The 24,613-nt window shown below is 39.3% G+C and overlaps 1 protein-coding gene across 19 annotated transcripts in view; it reads left to right on the forward strand.

Annotated features, from left to right (window-relative positions):
• The first annotated feature begins 2,752 nt into the window (after positions 1–2,752).
• The window catches only part of NRXN1 (neurexin 1), a 1,228,058-nt gene continuing 1,206,197 nt past the window's right edge, over positions 2,753–24,613 (forward strand). For all 19 annotated transcript variants that reach the window (XM_086326949.1, XM_086326950.1, XM_086326953.1 and 16 more), the window contains exons 1-2: positions 2,753–3,005; positions 5,720–7,376. In XM_086326949.1, coding sequence (XP_086183075.1) covers positions 6,605–7,376 — 772 coding nt within the window. In that variant the 5' untranslated portion in view covers positions 2,753–3,005; positions 5,720–6,604. The remainder of the gene's footprint in view (positions 3,006–5,719; positions 7,377–24,613) is intronic.

Consider the following 24,613-nt stretch of genomic DNA (forward strand, 5'->3'; position numbering starts at 1 on the left):
TGTAGACCAACTGAAGATAAGATCCAAATTCACAAAGGTAAAATGAAAGAAACTAAATAATTAATCAGGTCTTACATACTGATGGCAATCAATGGGTTTTAAGAGTCCAGGTAAAAGACAGGACTTGGACTCTTAAGAGAGCCTCTAGAAATCTGCTAGCATCATCAGATTTACTGAGGAACATACACAGATTACAAGGGTATCGTGGAACCCTTACGATTCAATTATGAACCCTTTTAGATTCAATTCTTATAAATAAGCTGTCCCTTCTACTTACTTTTGTAGTAAGCTTTACCTCTATAAGAGACATATATAGGCACATTTTATATGCTATTTGTTCTAGAACCTATTGACAATTTTTTTTAAATACCCTAAATTAGGTAGAGTATATTTGTGGTTCAGATTCACTTATGACTGATTAACCATCTAGTCAAGGCTATGGTTTTTCCAGTGGGCATGTATGGATGTGAGAGTTGGACTGTGAAGAAGGCTGAGTGCTGAAGAATTGATGCTTTTGAACTGTGGTGTTGGAGAAGACTCTTGAGAGTCCCTTAGACTGCAAGGAGATCCAACCAGTCCATTCTAAAGGAGATCAGCCCTGGGTGTTCTTTGGAAGGAATGATGTTAAAGCTGAAACTCCAATACTTTGGCCACCTCATGAGACGAGTTGACTTATTGGAAAAGACTCTGATGCTGGGAGGGACTGGGGGCAGGAGGAGAAGGGGACGACAGAGGATGAGATGGTTGCATGGCATCACTAACTCAATGGACGTGAGTCTGAATGAACTCCAGGAGATGGTGATGGACAGGGAGGCCTGGTGTGCTGTGATTCATGGGGTCGCAAAGAGTCTGACACGACTGAGCGATTGAACTGCACTGAACTGAACCTTAGATAAGGTATTTTTCTGAGACTTAGAGTTATATTATTTAATAATTCACTTTAAAAATATCATGTTAGCAGTTATTAGTTCATTACATTCCCAAAGTAATCCTGTGGAATAAATTGGCACTCACTAGTACCCATACTTTACATTCAAGGAATCTGAATTTCAGAGAAGTGACTTCCACTGGTTCAGAGAGAACAGAATGGGCTTGGAACTAATAGAAAGAAGCTAGCATTTATTCAACACAGTTCTCAACTATTTTATATCTATTTATTAATTTAACCTCCACAACAACAAATAGATAAATTGGGAACTGTTAACATATCCATTTTACAGATGATGTGACTGAGGCATTGCAAGATTAAGCATTTTACTTAAGGTCACAGCTGCTACATGGCAGAGATGAAATTCAAGCCCAGATAACCTGATTCTAGTTCCCACACATTTAATTACTTGACCACACTGCCTTTCTGAACCCAATAAAAATAATATAATTTATTCCTGTCTCCAAGTTATTTAGACTCTTAGACAAGCAGTGAAAGTATAAATAGGCTTATCAAAAGGAATGAGTTCTGGTTTCTTTGGCAGGAAATGGATATCAGATTAGGAATGTATATTATTTTAGTACTCCTAAATTTGTCTACTTCTTACAGTTTTGCTATATAGGGCCGAAATGCAGAAAATAGTCTTACCTTAACAATATTTAAGGCTGAAGCTATTAGGCTTGTGGTACTGAAATAAATGTCTGCTTTTTATGCTCTAAAACTAACCCAGACTAGGAATATAATAGGGTTAGAAATTTAAATGTCCATAGGACTCAAACTATAATTAAGCCACACACCTCAGACTTCTCTACCACCTATTTTTGCAAGCTTCCTTTAGATTTAACTCCTTTGTCACCAAACTCAGCAATGCCTACTGGGCATGCCCAGTGATATGGTCAGTGCCTTGTATCAAGTTTCACTTCCTCCAGGTTTTACCAGCTACAAAAGGAAGGAGGAGATAGAGCGAAGAGTTAAACAGGAACAGAACTTGGTTCAGCTCCGGATGTCCATGCCAGGGCAGAGCACAGAAAGCTGGGGGAGGAGAAGGGATGAGGAGACGTTACCACCAAAGTACCTTGTCCAATAGATGAGTCTGGGCTCTTAAACTGGCACGTTAACTGGGTGGGTCCCTTTTGCATCTTTTTGGCAAAGCTTGGGCAGATCGTGAAGATCTGAAGTGATCACCCATCCCGGGGCCACTGTAAGGGGTGGGGCAGGGACCGTGGATCTGGGGGAATGCCAGCGACTGTGTGAACCTTGCCTGTCTCTGCATTCCTCGAAGAGCTGCAGCTTTTCTAGGGTTCCAAGCAAGAGATCAAAGTGCACAAGTAAAGCGAGAGCTCATCTTAATCACGGACTCCTTGGCCCCTTCCTTTTGGCCCTGGAACCAACCCTCTCAGATACCGTTGCCCAATCACGACTAAACCCCGGAGAAGTGGAATCTCCACACAGCTTTCCGTGGGTCTAGCAGGGGCCTGGGCATGCTCAGTAGGCTACGTGTTTCTCTCTTTCTTTTTTTTCCTCTGTCTCCCTCTCCCGCTCTCTCCTCTTCCTCTTTTTCTATATCCACCTCCCCTCTCTCTCATGGGGGAGGGTGGGTGGTGACAAGTTAGAAGCACTCGCGTTAGGTCCCCGCCCCCAGGATCGGGCTCCCCCGGCAAGAGGACGAAGCAAAGGCAGAAACACACCTCACTGCGCAGCATCCCCATCGGGAGGGGCTGTGCCCGGGGGGCTGAGCCCACCAGTATCCCAGTCTGGGGACGGCCCGCCGCTCTCCATGGTACTGCGGAGAGCTCAGCTCCGCCCTTCTCTTTCAGAAGGACAGCACCCAACGTCACGTAACCCAGCCTTCTCGGGCTCCACGACCGCCTCCTCCTTCCCAGCTCTTTCCCTCTCCTCCTCCTTCTGCTCCCCTCCTTTGCCTGTTCTCCCCTCCCGCACTCCTGGAGATAGACGCTCAAGCCTGACGCCTCTCAAAAGGCAGCAGCAGTTGCCTTATCCACAGACCTCAGGAAATTCGCTTTGACCGTTGCATGCCTCAAGCTCTGGCTCGAGCTAAGGGGGAATAACCGGGCAGGTAAAGAAGCTCAATTTGTGTTGGGGGGGAGGGGATGGGGCGAGGCTAGCTGGAGAAGGATATCTTTCCCCATTGTAATTGAGCCAGGATCTGCCACAAATGCACTGGGAAGGATGGGTGGTGGGAGGGTGGAGGAGTATAGATCTTGGTCGTTTTGCATGAAGCTTTTTAAATAATGGCAAGAAGATGAGATGGTGGAGCTGGGGTAGTAACTTGAAGACTGAATGCAGTGATTTATTAGCAGAAAAAGAAAACGGGCAAGTTAGAAACCAAAGCAATAAAATACATCTAGAGCTACATCTTTCTTTCCCTTCCCCATCAGCCCCATGCTGTGCCTAGCCTTAATTTGTGCAGTCGACTCCAGGCTCCAAGAAACTGCACTGGTATTAGAGATGGGGCTTAGAGACTGGGCGGGAAAGCCAGGGAGAATTTTGGGTGTGCATTGGTATTAAGGGACTTTGAAATATCCAGGGGGAAATGATAGGCGCTTCTAAAAATCCTCTCAAATATTTCAGGTTCTTTATTATGATATATTGAATGATGCATGGAAAGGTATGTGCATGTTTGTGCGTGTGTGTGTTACCATAAACATATTAAAATAAATGCAACTGCAGCCCATGAGCATACCGTATCGATCCTTCCAGTGGCTTGGGAATGAATTTGATTCTAGAAATGAAAGAAAAGATTAATGAGGCTGTTAGTCTGCTTTTGAATTAGAGCGCTTCTTCCTTTGGCTGCAGTGAGGTTGTTTTTCAGATCCTTTTATTTTATCCTCTAATTTGTGAACTCGCCAGGTTTTCCCGGCACCTAGAGAGAATCCTTTTCTCCATATAAATACAGATACTCTCTCACACACAATGAGCTTCCTCTAAGAACTGGAAGAGTCAGTTGACCTCCCCTGTGGTAAGAATATATATGTTTTCCTCCCTCTCTTACATTCCTTAAAAAAAATTGTCAAGATATGCATCGTTGGAGGAGGGCAAGAGAGCGGTGTAAAGAAAGGTTTTATGATCTATGGAATGTCAATTAATAAAACAATTGATTCCAACTGACTAACAAAAAAAAAGGTTTTCTAACACAGGAGCTTGTAAATGGTTTCAAAGCACTTACTCTTGATCTTGAAATTTCACGTTTATTTCACAATAACAGAAAATTTCACAGATTTCTGAGTCCACTTAAAAAATGAAAGTCTTCTGAATAATATGTTTCTTAGAATGATTTTTAAGAGCACTTTTCTTTGGGTTTGGAGCAGGAGTAGACAAGATATGGCTGGTGATTACTGATGGTGTGGCATGTATCAGCCGTAATAAAAAAGCAACTGAGATTTTAATTTCCCTTTGCTAGTGGGCAGTGTGTGTAGTGTGTTGTGTGTGTGCTGAAAGAGAGAGAACCGGTCATCAATTTCATCTGGGGAGGAACTTGAAGTGGGATCCCCTAGCTTGGTGGCTCTCAGATGACACCTGTAGGGATTGCTCTGTATTGAAGACAAATGTTCTTGGTTCCCTTCATGGAGGAGCAGCAGCACAATGCGGTGCCATAAATTACTGCTAGTTTCAGCTTGTAGGAAAAAAAGTGTTAATTGGATAGTGAGTTTCTGTGTCTAGGCAATAAACTGGTGTCTGTGCCTGTGTATGTTGTGTGTGTATGTGTTGGGCGGGGGGAGATAGTGAGAAATGGAAATGGTGAAGGAAATACATATATTTCCTTAACCGGACCAGATGATACATTGTGATTTTCTTGGTTAAATATGAGAGTAATTTTTGGTTAAAAAAAAAAAGACTGAAAAACAATTCACTATATATGAGTTCTATACCATTACAAGAACCTGTCAGATTAGAGTTGAATAAAGAGAGATGACTTAATAGTATAGTGAGTAATTCAAAGATATGATTTTAAATGTGAGCTTCCTCGAGCCATAGCAGCTAAGGTAACACAGTAGCTATTCTAACCACACAAATTCTAAGAGCTGACAGCCAGAAAGGACTTGAAGAGGAGTTAAGATCACTGCACTGTTAGGCAAAATATTAAATACTTGACTTTAGAGGAGTTAATATTATGGCAGTTGAGACACAAATGCTGCCGAAAACTGACATCTGACTCCAGTGAGGTATTTTCTCCTATAATGAATGATTCCTTCAATAAAAAGGAAGAAAATACTCTTTTGAAATTTAAGAATCCCAAACAACCATCAGCGTTCTTCTCTCTCTGAGAAAAATAAGAGTAGGAATGCTACACAAATCCATGCTGGCAGCTTCCAGTCAAGTTTGGTATGCTTTGCCTGTTGTAAAATCAGCTATTAACTGAGATTTAAATAAGCTGTATTTTTATTGTCTATATAACCAGTGCACATATAAGCAGAAGTTTCTAACAAAGTCTTTCTCTCCCCTCTTCTTTTCATATATTTTAAACTTTCTCAGAAACATTAAAATCTAACATTAACCAAATTTCTATTTAAAAGAAAAAATTTGGGAGGGTTACCTATTAATGGTTATAATAAACTACAAGGGTGTGGTACTGGCTGATTGTAAGAGTGTGATATTAACTATTAGGAGACATTAGTTCTTCTTACTTATAGATCAGGACAAATAAGTTCCTTCCAATAAGGTTAACTCTGACTTGCTAATAACAGCAATTATATACCTGATTTCTGGGTTGAATAATGATTATATGATACTCAGACTTTAGAACTTAATTTTTATTTTAATTCTCTGCAGATTTCTGGGTCCTTATAAAAAGACAAAATAAAACCAAAATGCATCACCAACACACGACCAATTGATACACTGGCATGTTAGCTTGGCCTTGCAGAGACGGAGAGGAGAGAAGAGGAGCTGGTGTGTTTTCCACCTCTAACAGCTTCTGGCTATTTCACAGCTTCAGTGTTTGAACCCTATTGTTGGGGAGGGAAAAAGAGAAGTAAAGCCCTGAGGCCATGTGCAAGGAATTCTGCTTTGGCTACAGAGGTACTGGAAGTCTATGATAATGGCAGAAGACGCAGGCCTTTGAAGCTACTCGGGTTGATAAGTGGTGCCTTACTGGTTTGGACACTGCACCTGGAGGAGAAACACCTGAGGTGTTACCAAGCATTCAAGGATCCTGGTTCTTTGCTGGCATCTTACTTCCCTGGAAAGTGTTTGCTTTTTACCTGACTCTAACCGTTTCCCTTTTGCCTGGTACCACTGCTGATACCTGGCAGATAATGGTATTTGAAGAGTGAAGTCTCTGTCGACCCCACCAATGCCCTTGGACTAGTTCATCGGACTCAAATGGATGCGTGATTTCTCTTGATTTTCTGTTGACACCTTTTTCCAGAAGGTTGCTTCCAAAGTGTATCCTCCCTTTGGTCCGGAAGTTCTGTGGCTGCCCTGTGCTACTGGGGTCTACGTTTTCCAGTTGGGAGGGGACTATAGGGAGAGAGGGAGGGGTTGCTGGAAGAAGAAGAAGAAAAAAAGAGCTAGATTAAGGAGGGGACATTCCTCCCACTCCTGCCCGTCCCCTTACCCGACTTCTTTCCGGACCCCGATTTCTGCATCACGGTGTTCAAGATCATTTTGACCCTGTCGGCCCCGGCACCCCCCCGCCGCACCCCAGCCCCGAGCATGGGGACGGCGCTTCTCCAGCGCGGGGGCTGCTTTCTCCTGTGCCTCTCGCTGCTGCTCCTGGGCTGCTGGGCGGAGCTGGGCAGCGGGCTGGAGTTCCCGGGTGCTGAGGGCCAGTGGACGCGCTTCCCCAAGTGGAACGCCTGCTGCGAGAGCGAGATGAGCTTCCAGCTGAAGACGCGCAGCGCCCGGGGCCTAGTGCTCTACTTCGACGACGAGGGCTTCTGCGACTTCCTGGAGCTCATCCTGACGCGCGGCGGCCGCCTGCAGCTCAGCTTCTCCATCTTCTGCGCCGAGCCCGCCACGCTCCTGACGGACACGCCGGTCAACGACGGCGCGTGGCACAACGTGCGGATCCGCCGGCAGTTCCGCAACACCACGCTCTTCATCGACCAGGTGGAGGCCAAGTGGGTGGAGGTCAAGTCCAAGCGCCGGGACATGACGGTGTTCAGCGGCCTCTTCGTCGGGGGGCTTCCCCCGGAACTGCGCGCCGCGGCTCTCAAGCTCACGCTGGCCTCCGTGCGGGAGCGAGAGCCCTTCAAAGGCTGGATCCGCGACGTGCGGGTCAACTCCTCTCTGGCCCTGCCCGTGGACAGCGGCGAGGTCAAGCTGGACGACGAGCCGCCCAACAGCGGCGGCGGGAGCCCGTGCGAAGCGGGCGAGGAGGGCGAGGGCGGGGTGTGCCTCAACGGGGGCGTGTGTTCCGTAGTGGACGACCAGGCGGTGTGCGACTGCTCGCGAACTGGCTTCCGTGGCAAGGACTGCAGCCAAGGTAAGGCCCGATGACGCTGGAGCCCTGGGGCCTTGGCCTGGGCAGGGTACGGGGAGGAAGGGCGAGGCAGGCCGGGGCCTGTGCATGCGGGCTTCCTTCTCTGGAGAGCTTGTGTCGCGTAGGGTCCAGGTGAAAACCTGTTTCGGGCCTCTCCGCCCTCTTACCTCCCACAGCCCCTCCCGTGGCCTCTTGGGAAAGGTTGAGCATTCCCCATTTTCAGGTTCAGTTTCCTCCCGGAGCCCTTTCCACTAGTCCTACTTCCTTCCAAGTGGCAAGTAAAATGACCTCTCTTCTTCAGTCCTCGGGTTCTTTGCCAAGCCGTTTCCTCTCTTCACTGGACTGGGGCCCACCAGAACATATAATGTGCTTTTCCTCTGTCACCACTGTCTGTAATACACAGATTTCCCCCGTAAGATGCAGATTGGGCATACGTTTGGTGAAAAATGAAGTCAAGAGAAATTGACCATGGTTGAGAATCCCCACATAGTTGGTAATGGGCAAGGGAGACAGGATTCATAGACACAGCTGTGCCTTTTACAAGTAGAGTGGCCAGTCCTGCTCCTGTGGGGAAAGGGGGGTGGAGTAGGGCAGGACTTGTGCAAGATTTCTTGATTAGGAGGAGGGTTCTTGGAATTAATGGTAGTTTCTTTGGCTATGTCCAACATTTGTTGGTTTAATCAATTATTTCTGTGGTTTCTTGAAGTGGGAGAGAGGTCAGCTCATGTTTAGAAGAGTTAGAGATTAAATAGCATATTTCTTAATCAGATGACTTGGGAAGGTAAATAGTAGAGAGATTTAGACGTTGGACTGGGAAGCGTCTGCAGGCTAATAAACAGGGGATGCATATGAAGCATTGCAAGAGATTTTCCAAGGATATTCAGCTAATGATATTTATCTGAGTAGTGGAGGCCAAGCTGTTGTTCTTAGGGATTGAAACTGTGGAATTAAAAAAAAAAAAACCCTCATACCTCTAAGTTTAATTTTCTCCCTTTTATACATAAAATTCAGTCATCAATGTATTTTTCCAATGTTGCTACATAACAATGACCAAGGAAAAATATTGTTGTATAGATATAGGAAAGCCTGTGAACAAAAAGTGAACGATATGAAAAAGAAATATGAATGTATCCATGGCTGAGCAGGAGAGATGTCAGGGTTTAAAATAGATAGCTTTTGGGTCAAATCAAGACAATCAACAACATATGGATAAATGGCATTTATGGCTGTTTTTTAGAGGTGAATTATTAAAGCTTATTTTGAAAGCTTTAGAGACAAAAACTCTATGTATGGCTGTATTTTATTGTATAATATCTTCTGGACTTTTTTTGTTGTTTTTTATTGCTGACACTGCTAAGGGGAACTAACTAGCCCTTGTAAATCTTACTAGACTTGGCAGTTCTCTCTTACCTGACTTTAAGAGAAATGAAGACTCGATAAAATTTGTAATTGTTTAAACAACAGACAGGGGGAAAAAAATCTAGTCATTAGGAGTTCTATAGCCTTCATGGTTTTATGAAAAAAAAGTAAGGTGTGACTGTACTGCTTTCTGCCTCCATGAAGGTTTTTGTTTTCATGTATTTTGGCTTAAATAATTATAGAGGACTGTGTATCCCATGGCCTATACCACACTTTAGCTTGATCGGTAAATTTCCATGGATTTAACATCAGGTTTTATAGTTATGTTTTATGAAAAATGAAACAGTATATGCTTTTTTCTCTACCAAATCTAACTTGATTATAAGCCATAAATAAGTTAGCTACATTTGATGGTTTGCTGTAATATAATTTGAAGTTGCATACCTCTGCACTGATACATAGAAATGAATAAAAGATGGACGTTATTTTATGGGACACATTGCTTTAAATACCCCAATGCTGCTTTAAAATACAAAGCAGACAATTTAAGGAAGAACACATGAAATATAACTTCCTTCCTTAAATTAGGAAACGAATATGACACAATGACAGCTTGTTCTGTGTGGGAGGGTGTTTTAAATGAAAATTTTTATTTTTCTGTGCATTTTTAACGTAGGAATCCAGGGATGTGCATAATCAGGAACAGTTAAGAGTGGAGAAAGCATGGCAAAAGTAATATTTTGAAGAGAAGCAGAATTGCATATCTCTGAAATGGAAAATGGAGTGATAAAGGCAGAGCCAGTCTCCCTAGAAAGATTGGCTCCATTTTGCTTATTTTCTCTGTTTCATGTGTGTCAAGTGACTATTAAATAATTAATCGAGAATGGATGCCTCTCCCAACACCAATCATGTATTGATGGCTAGGGACAGATGATTTGTATTCAGATGAAATATAAACAAAGCCCTGCCTGTAGCCAGTATTTACACTGATTGCCACATTAAAAAAAAACATGGTGATTTAAAAACAAACCCATAATCATTTGAAAAAATTTGGAGAAAAAGATTAACAACAAACATTAAATAATTTTCAAATTATATCTGGTCCCAACTACAATTTTTTAAACTTGATAAAAAGTCTAATATTTTAGTTACCTTTGTATTCTAAATACAGTAAGAATTATTAAAAAGAAAATTAAGGAATATTCTCTTCTTTCTAGAGTACCTTTAAACAACTTATGCACCTATGGATTTCTAGAATATTTTCATTTAATGAGCTCACTTTTATCCTTACTCATTTGTTCAGATAGCCTGACAAGTTTTATTTATTTATTCATGTGGTGATGGAAAGAGAAAACAGAAAGGTTATGTGTCATGATCAGGTTAGTGGAAGAGCCTGGGACCAACCCTCTTACTCTCAAACCCTGTATTTATCATGACTGCTGAATACGCTTTCCATTTTATTAGATTTGATCATTTTTTCAGGTCCAGTGATTATTCAAGAGAATACACACACACACACACACACACACACACACAGAACTAATGTGTATGATGGATGTTTGTGGGATACATAGCTTTTTCAGTGAATCATACCCATCTTAAGTGTCCTGGGATCATTATTATTTAATAAGTTTCTACTTAAGATCACTAATAGTTTCCTAGCAGCTTGAAAGAATTAGTGAATTCTGTGGCCACCCAGTTAAAAATGAGAATAAAAAGCTGATCAATGAGAACTTAACTTATACATTTCATTATTTCCAAGTCCAGGTTTTATGCATTTTAGAGCCACTTATACGAAAATGTCATACTAGACTGAGTATCAATTTTATTCACTTCTTCTGTTTAAATAGCCTGAAACACAAGTGGCTTGTGATGGCTGATTGCTTAATATTACTGAACATGACAGTGTGATAGATATCACTTAATGAAGCCTCTGCTTTCTATGACTTTATGAATGTTGCCAGATAGACAACCATATTCACTCATTCATTCATTTTTTTCTTTATCCAACAAGTATTAAGTGCTTTGCATATGCCTGAATCATAGGCCTAAGTGATACAACTGTGAGTAAACTCTTAGAAATAGTTCCTACTTTCATAGGAAGGTAAAAGCCTCACATTCCAATGAGGAGGCTCAGTAATTAAAAAAGTAAATACATGAAAACTTTAAACAATAGTATATATTTTGAAGGACAAGTACGTTGTACTATGAGAACTTAAAATTGTATGAACTGAATTAATCAAAAAAAGTTTTCCTGAGGGGTGATACTTAAACAAAAATCTGAGAGATAAGGAATTAGCCAGGTAAAGACACAGGAGAAATGTTAAGTCACAGCCTGGTGTAGGAGCTGACATGGCACATTCAGGAAACTAAGGGAAGGCCCTTGAATATGGAACTCTTAGTGCAGTAGGGCCAGGTCCTGTAAGGCCTTCCAACACAGTGTTGAGAATTTTAGTCTTTATTGAAAAAATGATGGAAAAACAATGGAAGGAGTTTAGTGTGGAAGGTAAGGGGGAGGACATCATTATCAAATTTACATTTCAGAATGATCACTCTGACTATAGTGTAGAGAACAGATTGATAGGAGGCCAGAGAAAAGCATTATTTTCTGTTTGTCACTCAACAACATTTGTTAAGCACACACAAATGTTTTGAGTGTCTACATGCACACGCAAACTGTAGACTGAACCAGGGGATAGAGAGGGAAGCAAGATTCTTTTTCTGAGGAAGTTAGAATCTTTGTAAGTTTGGTTCTGTATAGAACTCTGAGGCCACTTGTTTGGAACACTTTGGTTCTACCTGTAAAATGCATTATCTGAACCCTTTATATGGATTATTATGTGATTTCTTTCAGATATGCCCATTGAATCTGTAGGCTTCTGGACCCCATTGATAGTGCCCTATTTAACTATATGCCCAAGGACCTTGCTCAATATGCCTTCCTTGTGATATATATATGTAGATAGATAGATAGATTTTAGGCTTTCAGTATTTTAACTGCTCCAATAAAGGGAAATACTACATAGATATAATCTTCATAAGGTTAAAAAAATTAAGTAGTTACTATATAGGTAAGTACTGGACAAAAATAATGCAGAGATTTTTGCCAGAGTTTTGTTTGAAGTCTACCATCAGAGGAAAGGTGGATCACCTGTGCTGAAAAAACTTCGAGGGGAATGGAGAAATTCGTAATTTTGATTTAGATAAAATGTTCTGAGAAGCTTTTGAAGCATAACAATGAAAGTATCTGTCTGATCTATCAAAAAAAGCTTATCTTGGCTATAAAATAGTAATCAAAACTGACCATTTTAGAATGCCACAAATGAAGTGGAATGTGTTAGTTTAACTATGCTGAGATGCTTTTGTAGTATAAAGATTGAATTACACAGACTGTGGGACCACTCAAACTTTATTCCTCAATACTGTCATCTGTAAAAATGGTATAATAGTACCTGCTTCAAAGAGCTCTTCTCAGAAGCAAGCAGTTCAGTTCTTGTAAAGCTCTTAGCACAGTTTGTGGCACATAGTAAATATTCTAAAGTACCACTTGTTATTTTTGTTACTGTTATCACCACTACCACTAGCACCACTACTTCTACTGATACCACTTTCTTCAGGGCTACTGTCAAGTAAAACTCAAATATATGCGTGCATGCTCAGCTGTGTCCACCTCTGCAACCCCATAGCCTGTAGCCCACCAGGTTTCTTTGTCCAAGAGAGTTTTTCAGGCAACAGTACCGGTGTGTGTGTTAGTCGCTCAGTCATGTCCAATTCTTTGCAACCCCATGGTCTGTCCATGGAATTTTCCAGGTGAGAATAGTGGAGTGGGTAGCCATTTCCTTCTTCAAAGAATACTGGAGTGGGGTGCCATTTCTTCCTCCAGGGGATCTTCTCCACCCAGGGATTGAACCCCTGTCTCCTGTGTCTCCTGCATTGCAGGCAGATACTTTACCTGCTGAGCCATTGAGTAGGCACTGAGAATTCAAATATGGAACTTCTTTTTTTTTAATTTAAAAGGAATTTTAATGTAATAATGATCCTTGCTTGATTCGCCCTAAAGTTTCAACTTACAAAGAAAAGCAAAGAGTAAACACAGGGAACCTTTATTTCTGTTTTACACAGCTGTGCTCTAATGTTACCCATGTCTGGCTGTAATTCAAAATATTTAAAACATATTCTACTTGAGAAATTTTATTATAATTAAGTGAATCTGTAACACAAAAGCATTTGTAAAAACTGTCATTTTCTACATAAATACTTTTATCCATCCTAATCCCTTAGTGATTTTTTACAATATTTATCCTAATTTATAGGTATCTAATGAATCTATCTTATTTATAATTGGTCTTTGAGGTTCATCTGTAAGTTCAAGTTATTTGTCTGTATGTTACAGAGAAGTTAGCTAATATACTTGAACTTCTAAAAACTCAAGAAAGATTTCTTATAGTTGCATGAACAGATTATATTTTTAGTGTAAAATCATATATACTAGTAACATCATGTTCCAGTTTTGGATAGCATTAAATTAAATTTGATAATTAAATGATTAGTTAAGAAATTTCTGATTGACTACAGAAGGACAGGTAGTAATAATATTTCTTTTATTCTTAGCTGCATTCTGAGTATTAGAACCTTGAGCCACACTGGTTTCTGAAAACAGGACTCACATTCCTTATTACTTTCTCAGTGAGCATTTGGTGACTACTGTGTTCGTAGGGCTAACTCCTTTAAATATACACTGAAAATTAGGCCTTACTGTAGTTATTCAGGTTTTGTTTTGTTATGGAGATGATAAACCTATTATTAGAAGTTGTTAGGCAAACTGTACTTTCAAAAATTGCACAAGTATTTGACATAATTCAGCATAAATCATTTTTGCATTCTAAAGGATTTTAGTTTGTTATGCATCACAATATTACATAGCTTTTTTACTTTTTCCTTGTGTACTTCTCTGTGATTGTATGGCTCAGTTTCTTGCTGTTACTTGGAAGTGTAGAAATTGGTAAGTGTAGTCCTTGCTGAGTAGTAAGTCTTAAAATGTCTGAATTAAGTTTTAAGGGGAGAAAAGTTATTTTGGTTAGTTGCTTTAGAGCTCTTCAGAAATTGCATGGCTTTTTGGTTTTCACTCTTAAGCCTGGATTCCATGCATTTCCACTTGACTATGGAATGTCTACAGTGCTCTATCAGATTCTTTTCCAACAGTGTTATTGTTTACACAGTGTATGTAAACAGAAGGTGGAGTGGCATCTGAAGAGCTAAATTCCAGATGTGGCATTGCTTCTAAGTTCTGATAAAAGTAGAGTCAGGCTGCTGATGTTCTAAGTTCAGTTTCCAATACTGCACTTTGAGAAACACCTGATCAGGCTACTACGGATTGTGAACTCTGGCTAACCTACCTCACAGAAGGTTTGTGAGTAGATGATAGATGTAAAGTCTCAGAAAAACGTGAAACTTTAGAAGTATCCAATGGCAGTAGGGTAGTGGCTCTAGGATGTTGTGGATGTGAATAGTGAAAATGTTAAACTTGTTTCTGTAAATCTACTTTGAAGTCATTTTCTATGAATTTTAGATTGTTTACACCCAATAGTAGGTATGAGATTTGATAGAGTTCCCTTAGTACATATTGACACATTAATATAGATAAACTGCTTAAAGAGCTCAAGATCTCCTTGTTCCTCCTATGTAAAATCCAAACAAATGGAATTAGTAACATAAGGTAGCAACTGTATGAGTATATATCATATGATTATCTTTATGTGAAGTTCAAAACAGATACAACTAAATCTGCTGTAATAGAGGTCAGAATAAGGATTCCGTTTCAGTGGTGTTGAGCTAGAAGAGGACACAGTGGAGCCTTTGACATAATCTTGATGGTGGTTATATGGGCATATGTATGAGTAAAGATTCACTGAATTATACCCTTAAGATTTATGTACTTTACTGTATATAAGCTCCACCCCCCCCCAAAAAAAAATCCTTCAGAAGCATTGAATGGAATGCTTCTCAATGAATACCAATGCACTGTTTATATACCAAACAAATTGCAAAGGAATCCTTAATGGAAATACATATTTACAAATTTTAGCCCAAGAGTCAGATATTTGCAAAATAAATCCAGTGACCTTTCCAAGAAGCAAGTGTATTTATATATAAATGCATCTAAGAGAAAGGAGAGCGATATTGTTTTCAATTCCTACACAACTTTTAATCTGGTTTCCAATTTCTTGTGCCTTTATATTGGAAATAAAACATAGGGTCATATTTTACATTTATATCTATTTGAGTGAAAATCTTACCAATACATTCAAGCAATATTTGTTTTCCAATTAGAACAACTCAACTACTGGTATTTTAGGTAATTTATGATGAATGTATTGTAAAAGCTCAGTAAATACTTGAATGAGTGGATATTGAAAAAAAATTTCTAGTCAAGCTATACTCTCTGAACTATAAATAACATGATTTCCCCCCCCAAAAAATATTAGGCATCAGATTATTTCAAAAGGTACACTAGGCCCTCCTACTTTACTGATGCTATAAGCACCTCTTGAATTTGAGTACAATTTAAAATCATTCTGTTTGGAATCACATTTATTATACTTACTATTTAATGCTTACTAAGTGAAAGGCATTGTGCAGTGTACTTTATCTGTTTTACCTTATTTTTTCCTGCAACATCCCACTTGATAGATTTTGTAAAATGCCCATTGTACAGATGAGAAAACTGTATTAGAAAAACTAGCTTGCCAAATATTCCATAGCTCAATGGCAGAGATGAAACTTGAGCGCAGGTGTGTCTTTTGTCCCAGCAGGCAGCTGTATCCATTACATGACAAAACCTGTGTGTCTCACTTAACAGACGGGTGATAACTGCTGAAAATGTGTTCCCTACTTGTCAACTTGGTGCCAATTTGAATGGCTGATTTTTAATAAAGCCTTCAGAATTGACGATTGTGGCAGACTCTTACATTTAGTGCCATTTCCTAATGTCATGATAATAAAGAATTGGATTAGCTTGTCAGGATTCATCACACTCTGTTTATATAATGCTTGTGTATTTGCTTTTTTTGTTGGCCTTCTATTCATATTATGCTTAATAGGTTGATTCTACTCTGATGCAACCAGAAGTAAAGAACCAATATCTTGCATGTAAAGAATATTACAACTAATTCTTGATCATGTGAATGAAAATACTTAGTTTCCAAATACAAGTGACCCAATTTCCATCTGTTTCAGATTATAGGAGATACAGTTAATTAAAATTATCAAAGTCCATGGTGATTCAGCACAAATGTAAAGACCCAGGCTGGTCCCCTAAGTATACTAAGTGAGAGTTGCTGAGTTAGACATGATTCTGCTGAAGATATAGGTGATGGTACACTGGGCACTTAATTGAAATTACATAATGAGAAAGTAGTGTCTCTTTCTGGATAAGTGAATTTGGCTTCCCAATGCATTGCCTAAAATTGAACTTGGGAGTAGTTCTTGGAGTTAGAAAGATATTTTCTCTATGCTGTTTCTGGTATATATGAAACACTATTATTGGAAAGAAGTGGGAAGAAAACAAGACTGACCTGGCAAGACACAAAGTGCTGACCTGGACTCTTGTCTAGTCACTTGTGCTCAAAACTGTCTGAACTGTATTTAGTAAGACACTGATGCCACATTATGGGAACAAGTGCTGCTTCAAATAGCACTTTCTCAGGTTGATTCCCAGGAGGGATCTGGTGGTTCAGAAGTTAGAAGAGGCACTGCCAAGAAGAACAGTTGCTTCACTAGCATCCTAACATTAGGAGGGTCCTCCCTTTGTTTAATTACAGACATAATGAATTCTGTGTGGATGGCAATCCATAACAGAAGCAGGACTGATCACAGTTACTGTTGTTTGTTACCTTACAATACGTGGTCTTGTATGTAGAGCCAGCTAAACTTGGGTGTTACCCAGACGTTGCTAGATTCAGCAGAAAGAACCACTCCAGTCCAGCAGAGGCAAGGAAATTAAAGACTCATGTTTTTCTTCTAAGTAATGATGTCTCTATAATTAAGCATGCCTGGACTCTCCTTAGGGAAAAAGCTGGCATGGCAGCATATAACTATAGCTGCTGTATGGAAGATACTACCTTCCAACTTAAGCTTTTCATCTTGAGTGCAACATTGATTTTTTTCCCCTGCAAACAATATAATTATTTATTTGAAATGACTGTATGTGATGCTTAAGGTATTAAATGTTTAATTTTTCCAGATCAAGACATTATAAAAATAAGAAGTTATATATTGTATTCCATGACCCAATTTCACAATTACATGTATAGGAGGATACATTTATGAACCCCTGTTTTTAAAAATTGAATCAACTTTCTGTGAAATAAAGTATTGAGATATTTAAAAATCATGAAACATTTGTTTTTGATACATAAATGTACATGTATATAAACAGATATGTATACACAAAAATATGACATGTAAAAGAAAATCACATAATATAAATAGAGAAGGGTTTTATTTGAAGTCTTGAAAATCATGGTTAAACATATCAATAAAATATAATGTTTTTTATGATTTAAAATAGTCTATATAATATATTTTCTTATATAGAAAAATACATATATATTTTTCTATAGAAGACCTTAGAAACTTGAAAAATTTATCCTTAAATTATGACAACTGACTTTCTCTGATCAGGCATAATGTTAGAGATTTTTGAGGTTTTTGCAAAATAGCACTTTCATATTAACTTTAACCCCAACTGTTCCTGGGGGTTGTATTAAAGACAAAATATATTAAGTCTTGCTCTAAGACTGCTCTGACAGTTACCAAGAGTAACTAATTTAATGAAACTTTATTATTATAAAATAAATAATAAATAGTTATTATTTAAATATCTATCAGAATGAACCACAGTTATATTCAAACATATGAAAAAAGTTAAACTAATATTAATAATGACTTTTTAAAACTTTCATACTTAAGAAAACCAGGGAATTAAACTTATTTACTGAAGAACTCCTAGTGATTTTCCTGTAAGCTAAGACCACCACAGGAATATTTTGAAACAGCCAGCCAGGTTTTAAAAAGTCAATAATAGCACCAAAACCCTTTACCAGAGTAGGTATCAATCTTTACAAAATTTTGCTTTTAATATTCAAATGAGTCATTTATAAGGTTCAGAACATGCCTCATTGTTTAGTTTTTGTCATTATATGGGTAATTTTTTGATATATGGATTATTAATCTTTTTTCCTTTGGCCTCTTATACTCTGTGTGACCCCATGGACTATAACTTGCCAGACTACTCTATCCATGGAGTTTTGCAAGTAAGAATACTGGAGTGGGTTGCAATTTCCTTCTCCAGGGGATCTTCCTGACCCAGGAATTGAACCCGGGTCTCCCGCATTCCAGGCAGATTCTTTATCATTTGATCCACCAGGGAAGCCCCTTATACTTTTATTCAGATTAGAACAATGGGATAAAAATAATATAATAAATAGATATAATAAACTATCTTCTACCACAATTTATATTGTTTTACTTCAAGTAACATTTAAAGCTTTTTTGCCCCCACCTTGGGCTTTATACATTGTTTATCCTTCTTCAGCTCTCTATGTTGATTTCCTTCCTCAAAGTATAGGCGAAGGTAGAGCTTCATGAATTAGAATAATTCTTCATTGGAGATGGCACTTCCCCCTCTCTGATTGTTAGCTGAGAGCTGTCCATGTTCCCAGAGGTCGCTGGAAGTAAAGAAAAATGATGGGTACATCTTCCTCCCCTAGACTCAGGGTGTTATTCATCTTGGACAAAGTCCCTGTTTGTATGACACAGAAAATGTTGTGTTTCATCCTAAAACAGAGGTAATGTTGATTTGCAATGGGGCCAGATATTAATTTTGGAGGGTCTTGCACCCATAGGGATGGAGGATGGAAGGACAATGAGGCCTCAGAGAAGCTGTGATGTTTGGAATATGTAATAATAAAAACGAGATAGAAGGCTGAGAAAGAGGAACAGGAGATAGGGAAAGAAGAAGATGATTAGGGAAAAAGGAGTATTGGAGAAAAGTTTGAGAGACAGTGGAAAACTAATAGAATTTGAAACAATCAGAACATTGTGAACTAGTGACTTAAAATACTACACATCTGGTTAGTGGAGGAAGGGACAAGAATATGCATTTCTTGACTTTTAGCCCTGGAATTGAGCTGAAGGTAAACATAGGAGGAAGCAAGAGGCAAATATAACCATATTCTTGCCTACAATTCACAGAAACTATAATCATCTTTTGTCTTTGGCAATGTGTCATTGGACTCTTTCCTACTAATACCAGTAAGAACAACAAAAACAGGAGCAAAATCGCACATAACTCGTACTCTGTGTCAGGCCCTAATTTAAGTTCTTTACACACATTAATTCATTTACTCTTCCTCACAAACCCATAAGGTAGGTGCTGTTTTCTCCATTTTAAAGAGTGAAAACTGAGGCCCACTAGGAATTTGCAAAGCTGGCATTCTAATGAAGGCTGCATGCATGATTCCTGAGGCCATGCCTTGGACTTGTAATTCCTTCTTTTTTAATATTAAAATAATAACTGTGTATCCTTTACATACTCCTTCATGTGTAAGAATCTGTCCTGCATTTAAAAGATGCCTGAATAAACTAATGCAATTTCATATTTATTTACCCCCCTTCTCTTAGTATTCCATGTTAAATATTTAATAACTTTTTCTGGGCAGAATTTCTTTTTTAAATTTAATGAAAATGCTTTCTCTGATGACATAAATTAATTTATTCTTGTTATGTCTTCAGTGGAAATAAAATTCATGTATTCAGTATTTCCTTGAGTTATCTTTTTCTACCTAAGAGAAAGAGTACTGTCTTCACTGAGCTAAAACATTTCAGTCCCCCTTCTGTGAAACTGGTCTGACATTCTGCCTCCTTCTCCTAATAGCTCCCTGTTAAGTTACGTGTGTTAGTCACTCAGTCACGTCTGACTGTTTGCGAACCCACAGACTGCAGCCCGCCAGGCTTCTCTGTCCATGGAACTCTCCAGGCTAGAATACTGGAGTGGATTGCCATTCCCTTCTCTAGAGGAACTTCCCAACCTAGGGATTGAACCCTGGTCTCTTGCATCGCAGGCAGATTCTTTACTGTTTGAGCCACAGGGAAGTCTTCCTGCTATATTTATTTTACCCATTATCATTCTGATTCACTTATACTCTCCCAAAGGTTAGTTCCCCAAATGTATCGCAATCCTCTTGGTCTGTTCATCATAGCATCAGCATCGTTGCACTTTCATTGACTCCCTGCCCTTCCTCTCCTTTCTGTCTGACTAGCTAATTTCCTATTATACCTTGGAAATGGCATAGGCGGAGGCTTCATAAAAATTCTTAGTAGCTTGTTGTTACCTGGTGGTTTAAAAAAAAAAAAGCCTCTGTCACTCCTGTTGGTAGATCAAGCAGTCCAGAATGGCATAAAGGGAAGAGTCTTGATAGCATTGTATTTTTAACCTGGAAAAGTAGGCCAGAAAAATATGAGCTGACAAACAGAAAAAATAATTTGGACTAAGAAAAATGGGCAGTGGAAGTCTGGTCTACAGAAGGCTAACCAGTGGAAATGGATATGAATAAGAGTGTGTTGATTGAGGCCCAAGGAAACAGAAAACCACATTTGCTTGTGATTCTAGTGTAAATATGAGGACAGGCCAGCAGAGGTGGTGGGCAAAGCTCTATTCCTGGAGATTCTCAACAATAGCTTAGACAGACACCTGCCCTCTTAAACTGTTTGGTTTCCCTTCTTCTGGCCAGAGGCCTGGACTAAATAACCTTCAGAATACATTTTTAGCTCATAGTTATGTAAATAAGTATACTTTTGGGAAAACTTTTAGCATTCACATCTTCCAAGTATGACAGAATTAGCTCCAAACAACACCCACCCCTAAAAAAGAAAGTCCCCAAACTACCCCCTGCCAAAAAGGAAAAAAGCCAGAAAACCCATTTTAAGAGGGTCTGAAGTTATAATTCACAGATGCATTTGAGTAAAACATAGCACCGACTGCTGCAGAGTGTAAATTACTTCCCCAGTTGCCTTAACTTGATGTGCTGTGCATAGGAGTCCCTGGAATCCACTCTAGATGGGCTCTTTGCCCACCTGCTTGCGTTTGCCTTGAGCCACTAGCCCTTGTTGTCCTCTTTACCCAGTGGATTGCCCCCATTTCATGTTTCCTTCGACATGGTTGAGTTGAAGTTACAGCTGCTGCCTGTATCTCAACTCACCTTGTACCTCTGTTGCTCATGCTGCCGTCTCCATCGCACCCTCCAGGCATGGAATTCACCTCTACCAGTTGTGATGTTTCTGCCTGGCTGACTCACTGCAGCACATTCAAGTGGTGTCACTCCCATATCAAACCTTTTATTATGTTATTTCTCTTCCTCTGGGAAATACAGCTTTGGATAAAAGGGGTTTTAGCACTACGGTGAATTCTTCCTGGAGAAGGATAAGATGAGAAGACTGAAAAAATAGTCTTTGAGTTAAAAACAAAACAAAGAAAACAAAACCAAAACAACAACCATTCACAACATTAAGAACATTTATTTATGGGTACTGTAATGTCCTCGGTTTCTTTGTATAAACAGTTATGCAAACCAGAAATCTAGCTTATCTCTGACTTCTATGTTTTTGTCCATTCATGAATTCATTCATAATTGCTAAACCACTTACTAAGAAGCTATCCTACATAAGACAAGATGTTAGCTCATAACATCTCAGAGGTGTTCGTTCACCTTTGTGTTCTCAGTACTTTTGAAGTTTGGCAGCACAATTGAAAGTGTTGAGACCTAAATACAGTATTTAAAAAAAGGAGGGGAATCAAAAATGTGAATAAATCCTACTATTAATCGTAGTATATGGAGATCTATAATAAAGTGTACATGTGTACCGTTAGTGATCTTATTAATGATATCCTCAGCTGTGGTAAAAATAAGCCTTTTTGAAAAATGCAATATGCCTATGAGGAGTGAGAAACATGGATCCTTTTAAAAAATTACACTTAATGGATCGTTTCACACTCTCAATTAAGTCACCATAATTTCAAATTATTCTAGTCATTGGCTCTGTTCATATTAAAAGGAAATAGTTTGTAGAACATCATTAGAAAGTTATAGAGAATATGTAGGAAAAAACATTGATAGCAAATACAAGTTTGTTTTTTCTTTGTTTGGCAGCAAGGAAAATCAGGAAACCGACTTCTTTTATTTATTTATTTTTCTTCCAGTGAGACACTGTGTTTGGTCACCACTGGTCTAAGAATTGAAAGGGGAAGCAGTCACCTTCTAGTGGAGCAGGCTGGCGTAAATGATTTTGTGTGTGCGTGCTAGGGCGCTTCAGTCGGCTCCGACTCTGCGACCCTGTGGACTATAGCCCACCAGGCTCCTCTGTCCATGGGATTCTCTATGCAACAATACAGGAGTGGGTGCCATGCTCTTCTCCAGGGGATCTTCCCCACCCAGGGATTGAACCCACACCTCTTACATCTCCTGCACTGACAGGAAAATTCTTTACCACTAGCCCCACCTGGGAAGCCCATAAATGATTTCAATATAATGCACTGAATGCTGTCACAGAGATGAATATCTAGGGCTACCAAGTCAGGAAATAAAAGGCACTGATCGTGTACCTTCAGTGACCAAGTTCAGTTAACTCTATTGATATGCTATTTCAGGCTCTTGTATTCACCCAAAAGGATTGTTTTATAATCTCTTTACCCCTGTTCCAAATCCCAGGCTGTTCGCCATATTCCCCTACCTGAAGCCGTTCTTTACTGCTGCAGTGATCCTTTAAAAATAATATTTCTCCTTTGGCTTAAGGATAAATCACACATCCTTAACTGTGGAAGGTGAGTACTTTTCTAAATGTCTCCTGATCATCCCAGTCTCGTTTCTTACCATTTTATCTTAATTGAAACCTTGTGATCTAAGCCAGTCATTATTTGTATTATGACTAATTATTGCATTTATTTGTCTCAGGGCCCTTTCTATTGCTATTTTCGTTGGACCAAAAACCTTCTGTCCAGTCTCTGGAGTGAAATTTGACCCATCCTTCACAAATCTCTGTGAAGTCCTCGCTGACATCTTCCTGCAGTCCTCCTGCAGGACCAGTGCTGGATTTGCATAGACTCATGATGGCATAGTTAACATGACATTCAACACATTTTGTTATAGTTATTTAACATCCCACCTATTTCTTCATGTGATTCTAAGTCTAGGGACATTCATACTTCTATGTGTTCTGTTATATATCTATATACATATGCATATGCATATATATGTAAGAGCTTGCTAACTGGCTCATCAGTTTCAGTTTCAGTTCAGTTCAGTTGCTCAGTCGTGTCTAACTCTTTGCGACCCCATGAATTGCAGCACGCCAGGCCTCCCTGTCCATTACCAACTCGGAGTTCACCCAAACTCATGTCCATCGAGTCAGTGATGCCATCCAGCTAGGAGCTAAACAGAGTTAGTAAATTTAATTATTAATAAGTTCAAGCTATTGAGAAAGGAATATTAAGGATAATGGGTCAAAGAAAACAAGCAATTATTTAAAAGAGAAATACAAATGCCCAATAAATAGGAGGAGCTTGATCTCAGTAATAAGTAAAGCAATAAAAATTAAACTGAAGTATTATATCTTGCCTAGCTAATTGAGAAGATTAAGGGGCACCATCATACACAGTATTGGCAAAGATATGGCAATATAGGCACTCTTATGCTCTTGAACATTTCTGGTTGGAATGTACATCACTGTTTGTAGAGGCAGTTTAGCAGTAGTTATGCTAAATTTGAATGGATACACTCTTTAACACAGCAATTCCCATTTTGGGACTTTTTTTTTTTTAACATAAATACATGAACATATCTCACAGATATATTATCAATGATAAAATACAACAAACAACATTACCTGTTGTTTGTAGTGATGAAATCAAGTAATGAAATCAACTCAGGTATTAATTAGCAAGTAATTGGCTAAGTAAACCATGTTAGACCCTTATATAGCACCTAACAACATAACTTGAATGAGATATATCTATTTAAGTGGGAATGAAAATATTAAAATATATTGTTTAGCAAGCATGAATTGCAAATATACATATACTCATATATACACATGTGTATACATTCAGAAAACTAAGATCATGGCATCCGGTCCCACCACTTCATGGGAAATAGATGGGGAAACAGTGGAAACAGTGTCAGACTTTATTTTCCTGGGCTCCAAAATCATTACAGATGGTGACTGCAGCCATGAAATTAAAAGATGCTCCTTGAAATTAAAAGATACTCCATGAAATTAAAAGATACTCCTTGGAAGGAAAGTTATGACCAACCTAGATAGCATGTTCAAAAGCAGAGACATTACTTTGCCAACAAAGGTTTGTCTAGTCAAGGCTATGGTTTTTCCTGTGGTCATGTATGGATGTGAGAGTTGGACTGTGAAGAAGGCTGAGCGCCAAAGAATTGATGCTTTTGAACTGTGGTGTTGGAGAAGACTTGAGAGTCCCTTGGACAGCAAGGAGATCCAACCAGTCCATTCTGAAGGAGATCAGCCCTGGGATTTCTTTGGAAGGAATGATGCTAAAGCTGAAACTCCAGTACTTTGGCCACCTCATGCGAAGAGTTGACTCATTGGGAAAGACTCTGATACTGGGAGGGATTGGGGGCAGGAGGAGAAGGGGACGACAGAGGATGAGATGGCTGGATGGCATCAGTGACTCAATGGACGTGAGTCTGAGTGAACTCTGGGAGTTGGTGATGGACGGAGGCCTGGCGTGCTGCGATTCATGGGGTCGCAAAGAGTTGGACATGACTGAGCTACTGATCTGATCTGAGCTGATACACATA

The sequence above is a fragment of the Bos grunniens genome, chromosome 11, assembly GCF_055505025.1.
Source record: "Bos grunniens cultivar Pamir isolate PY7600 chromosome 11, Bosgru_T2T1.0, whole genome shotgun sequence".
In the NCBI taxonomy this organism is placed as follows: domain Eukaryota; kingdom Metazoa; phylum Chordata; class Mammalia; order Artiodactyla; family Bovidae; genus Bos; species Bos grunniens.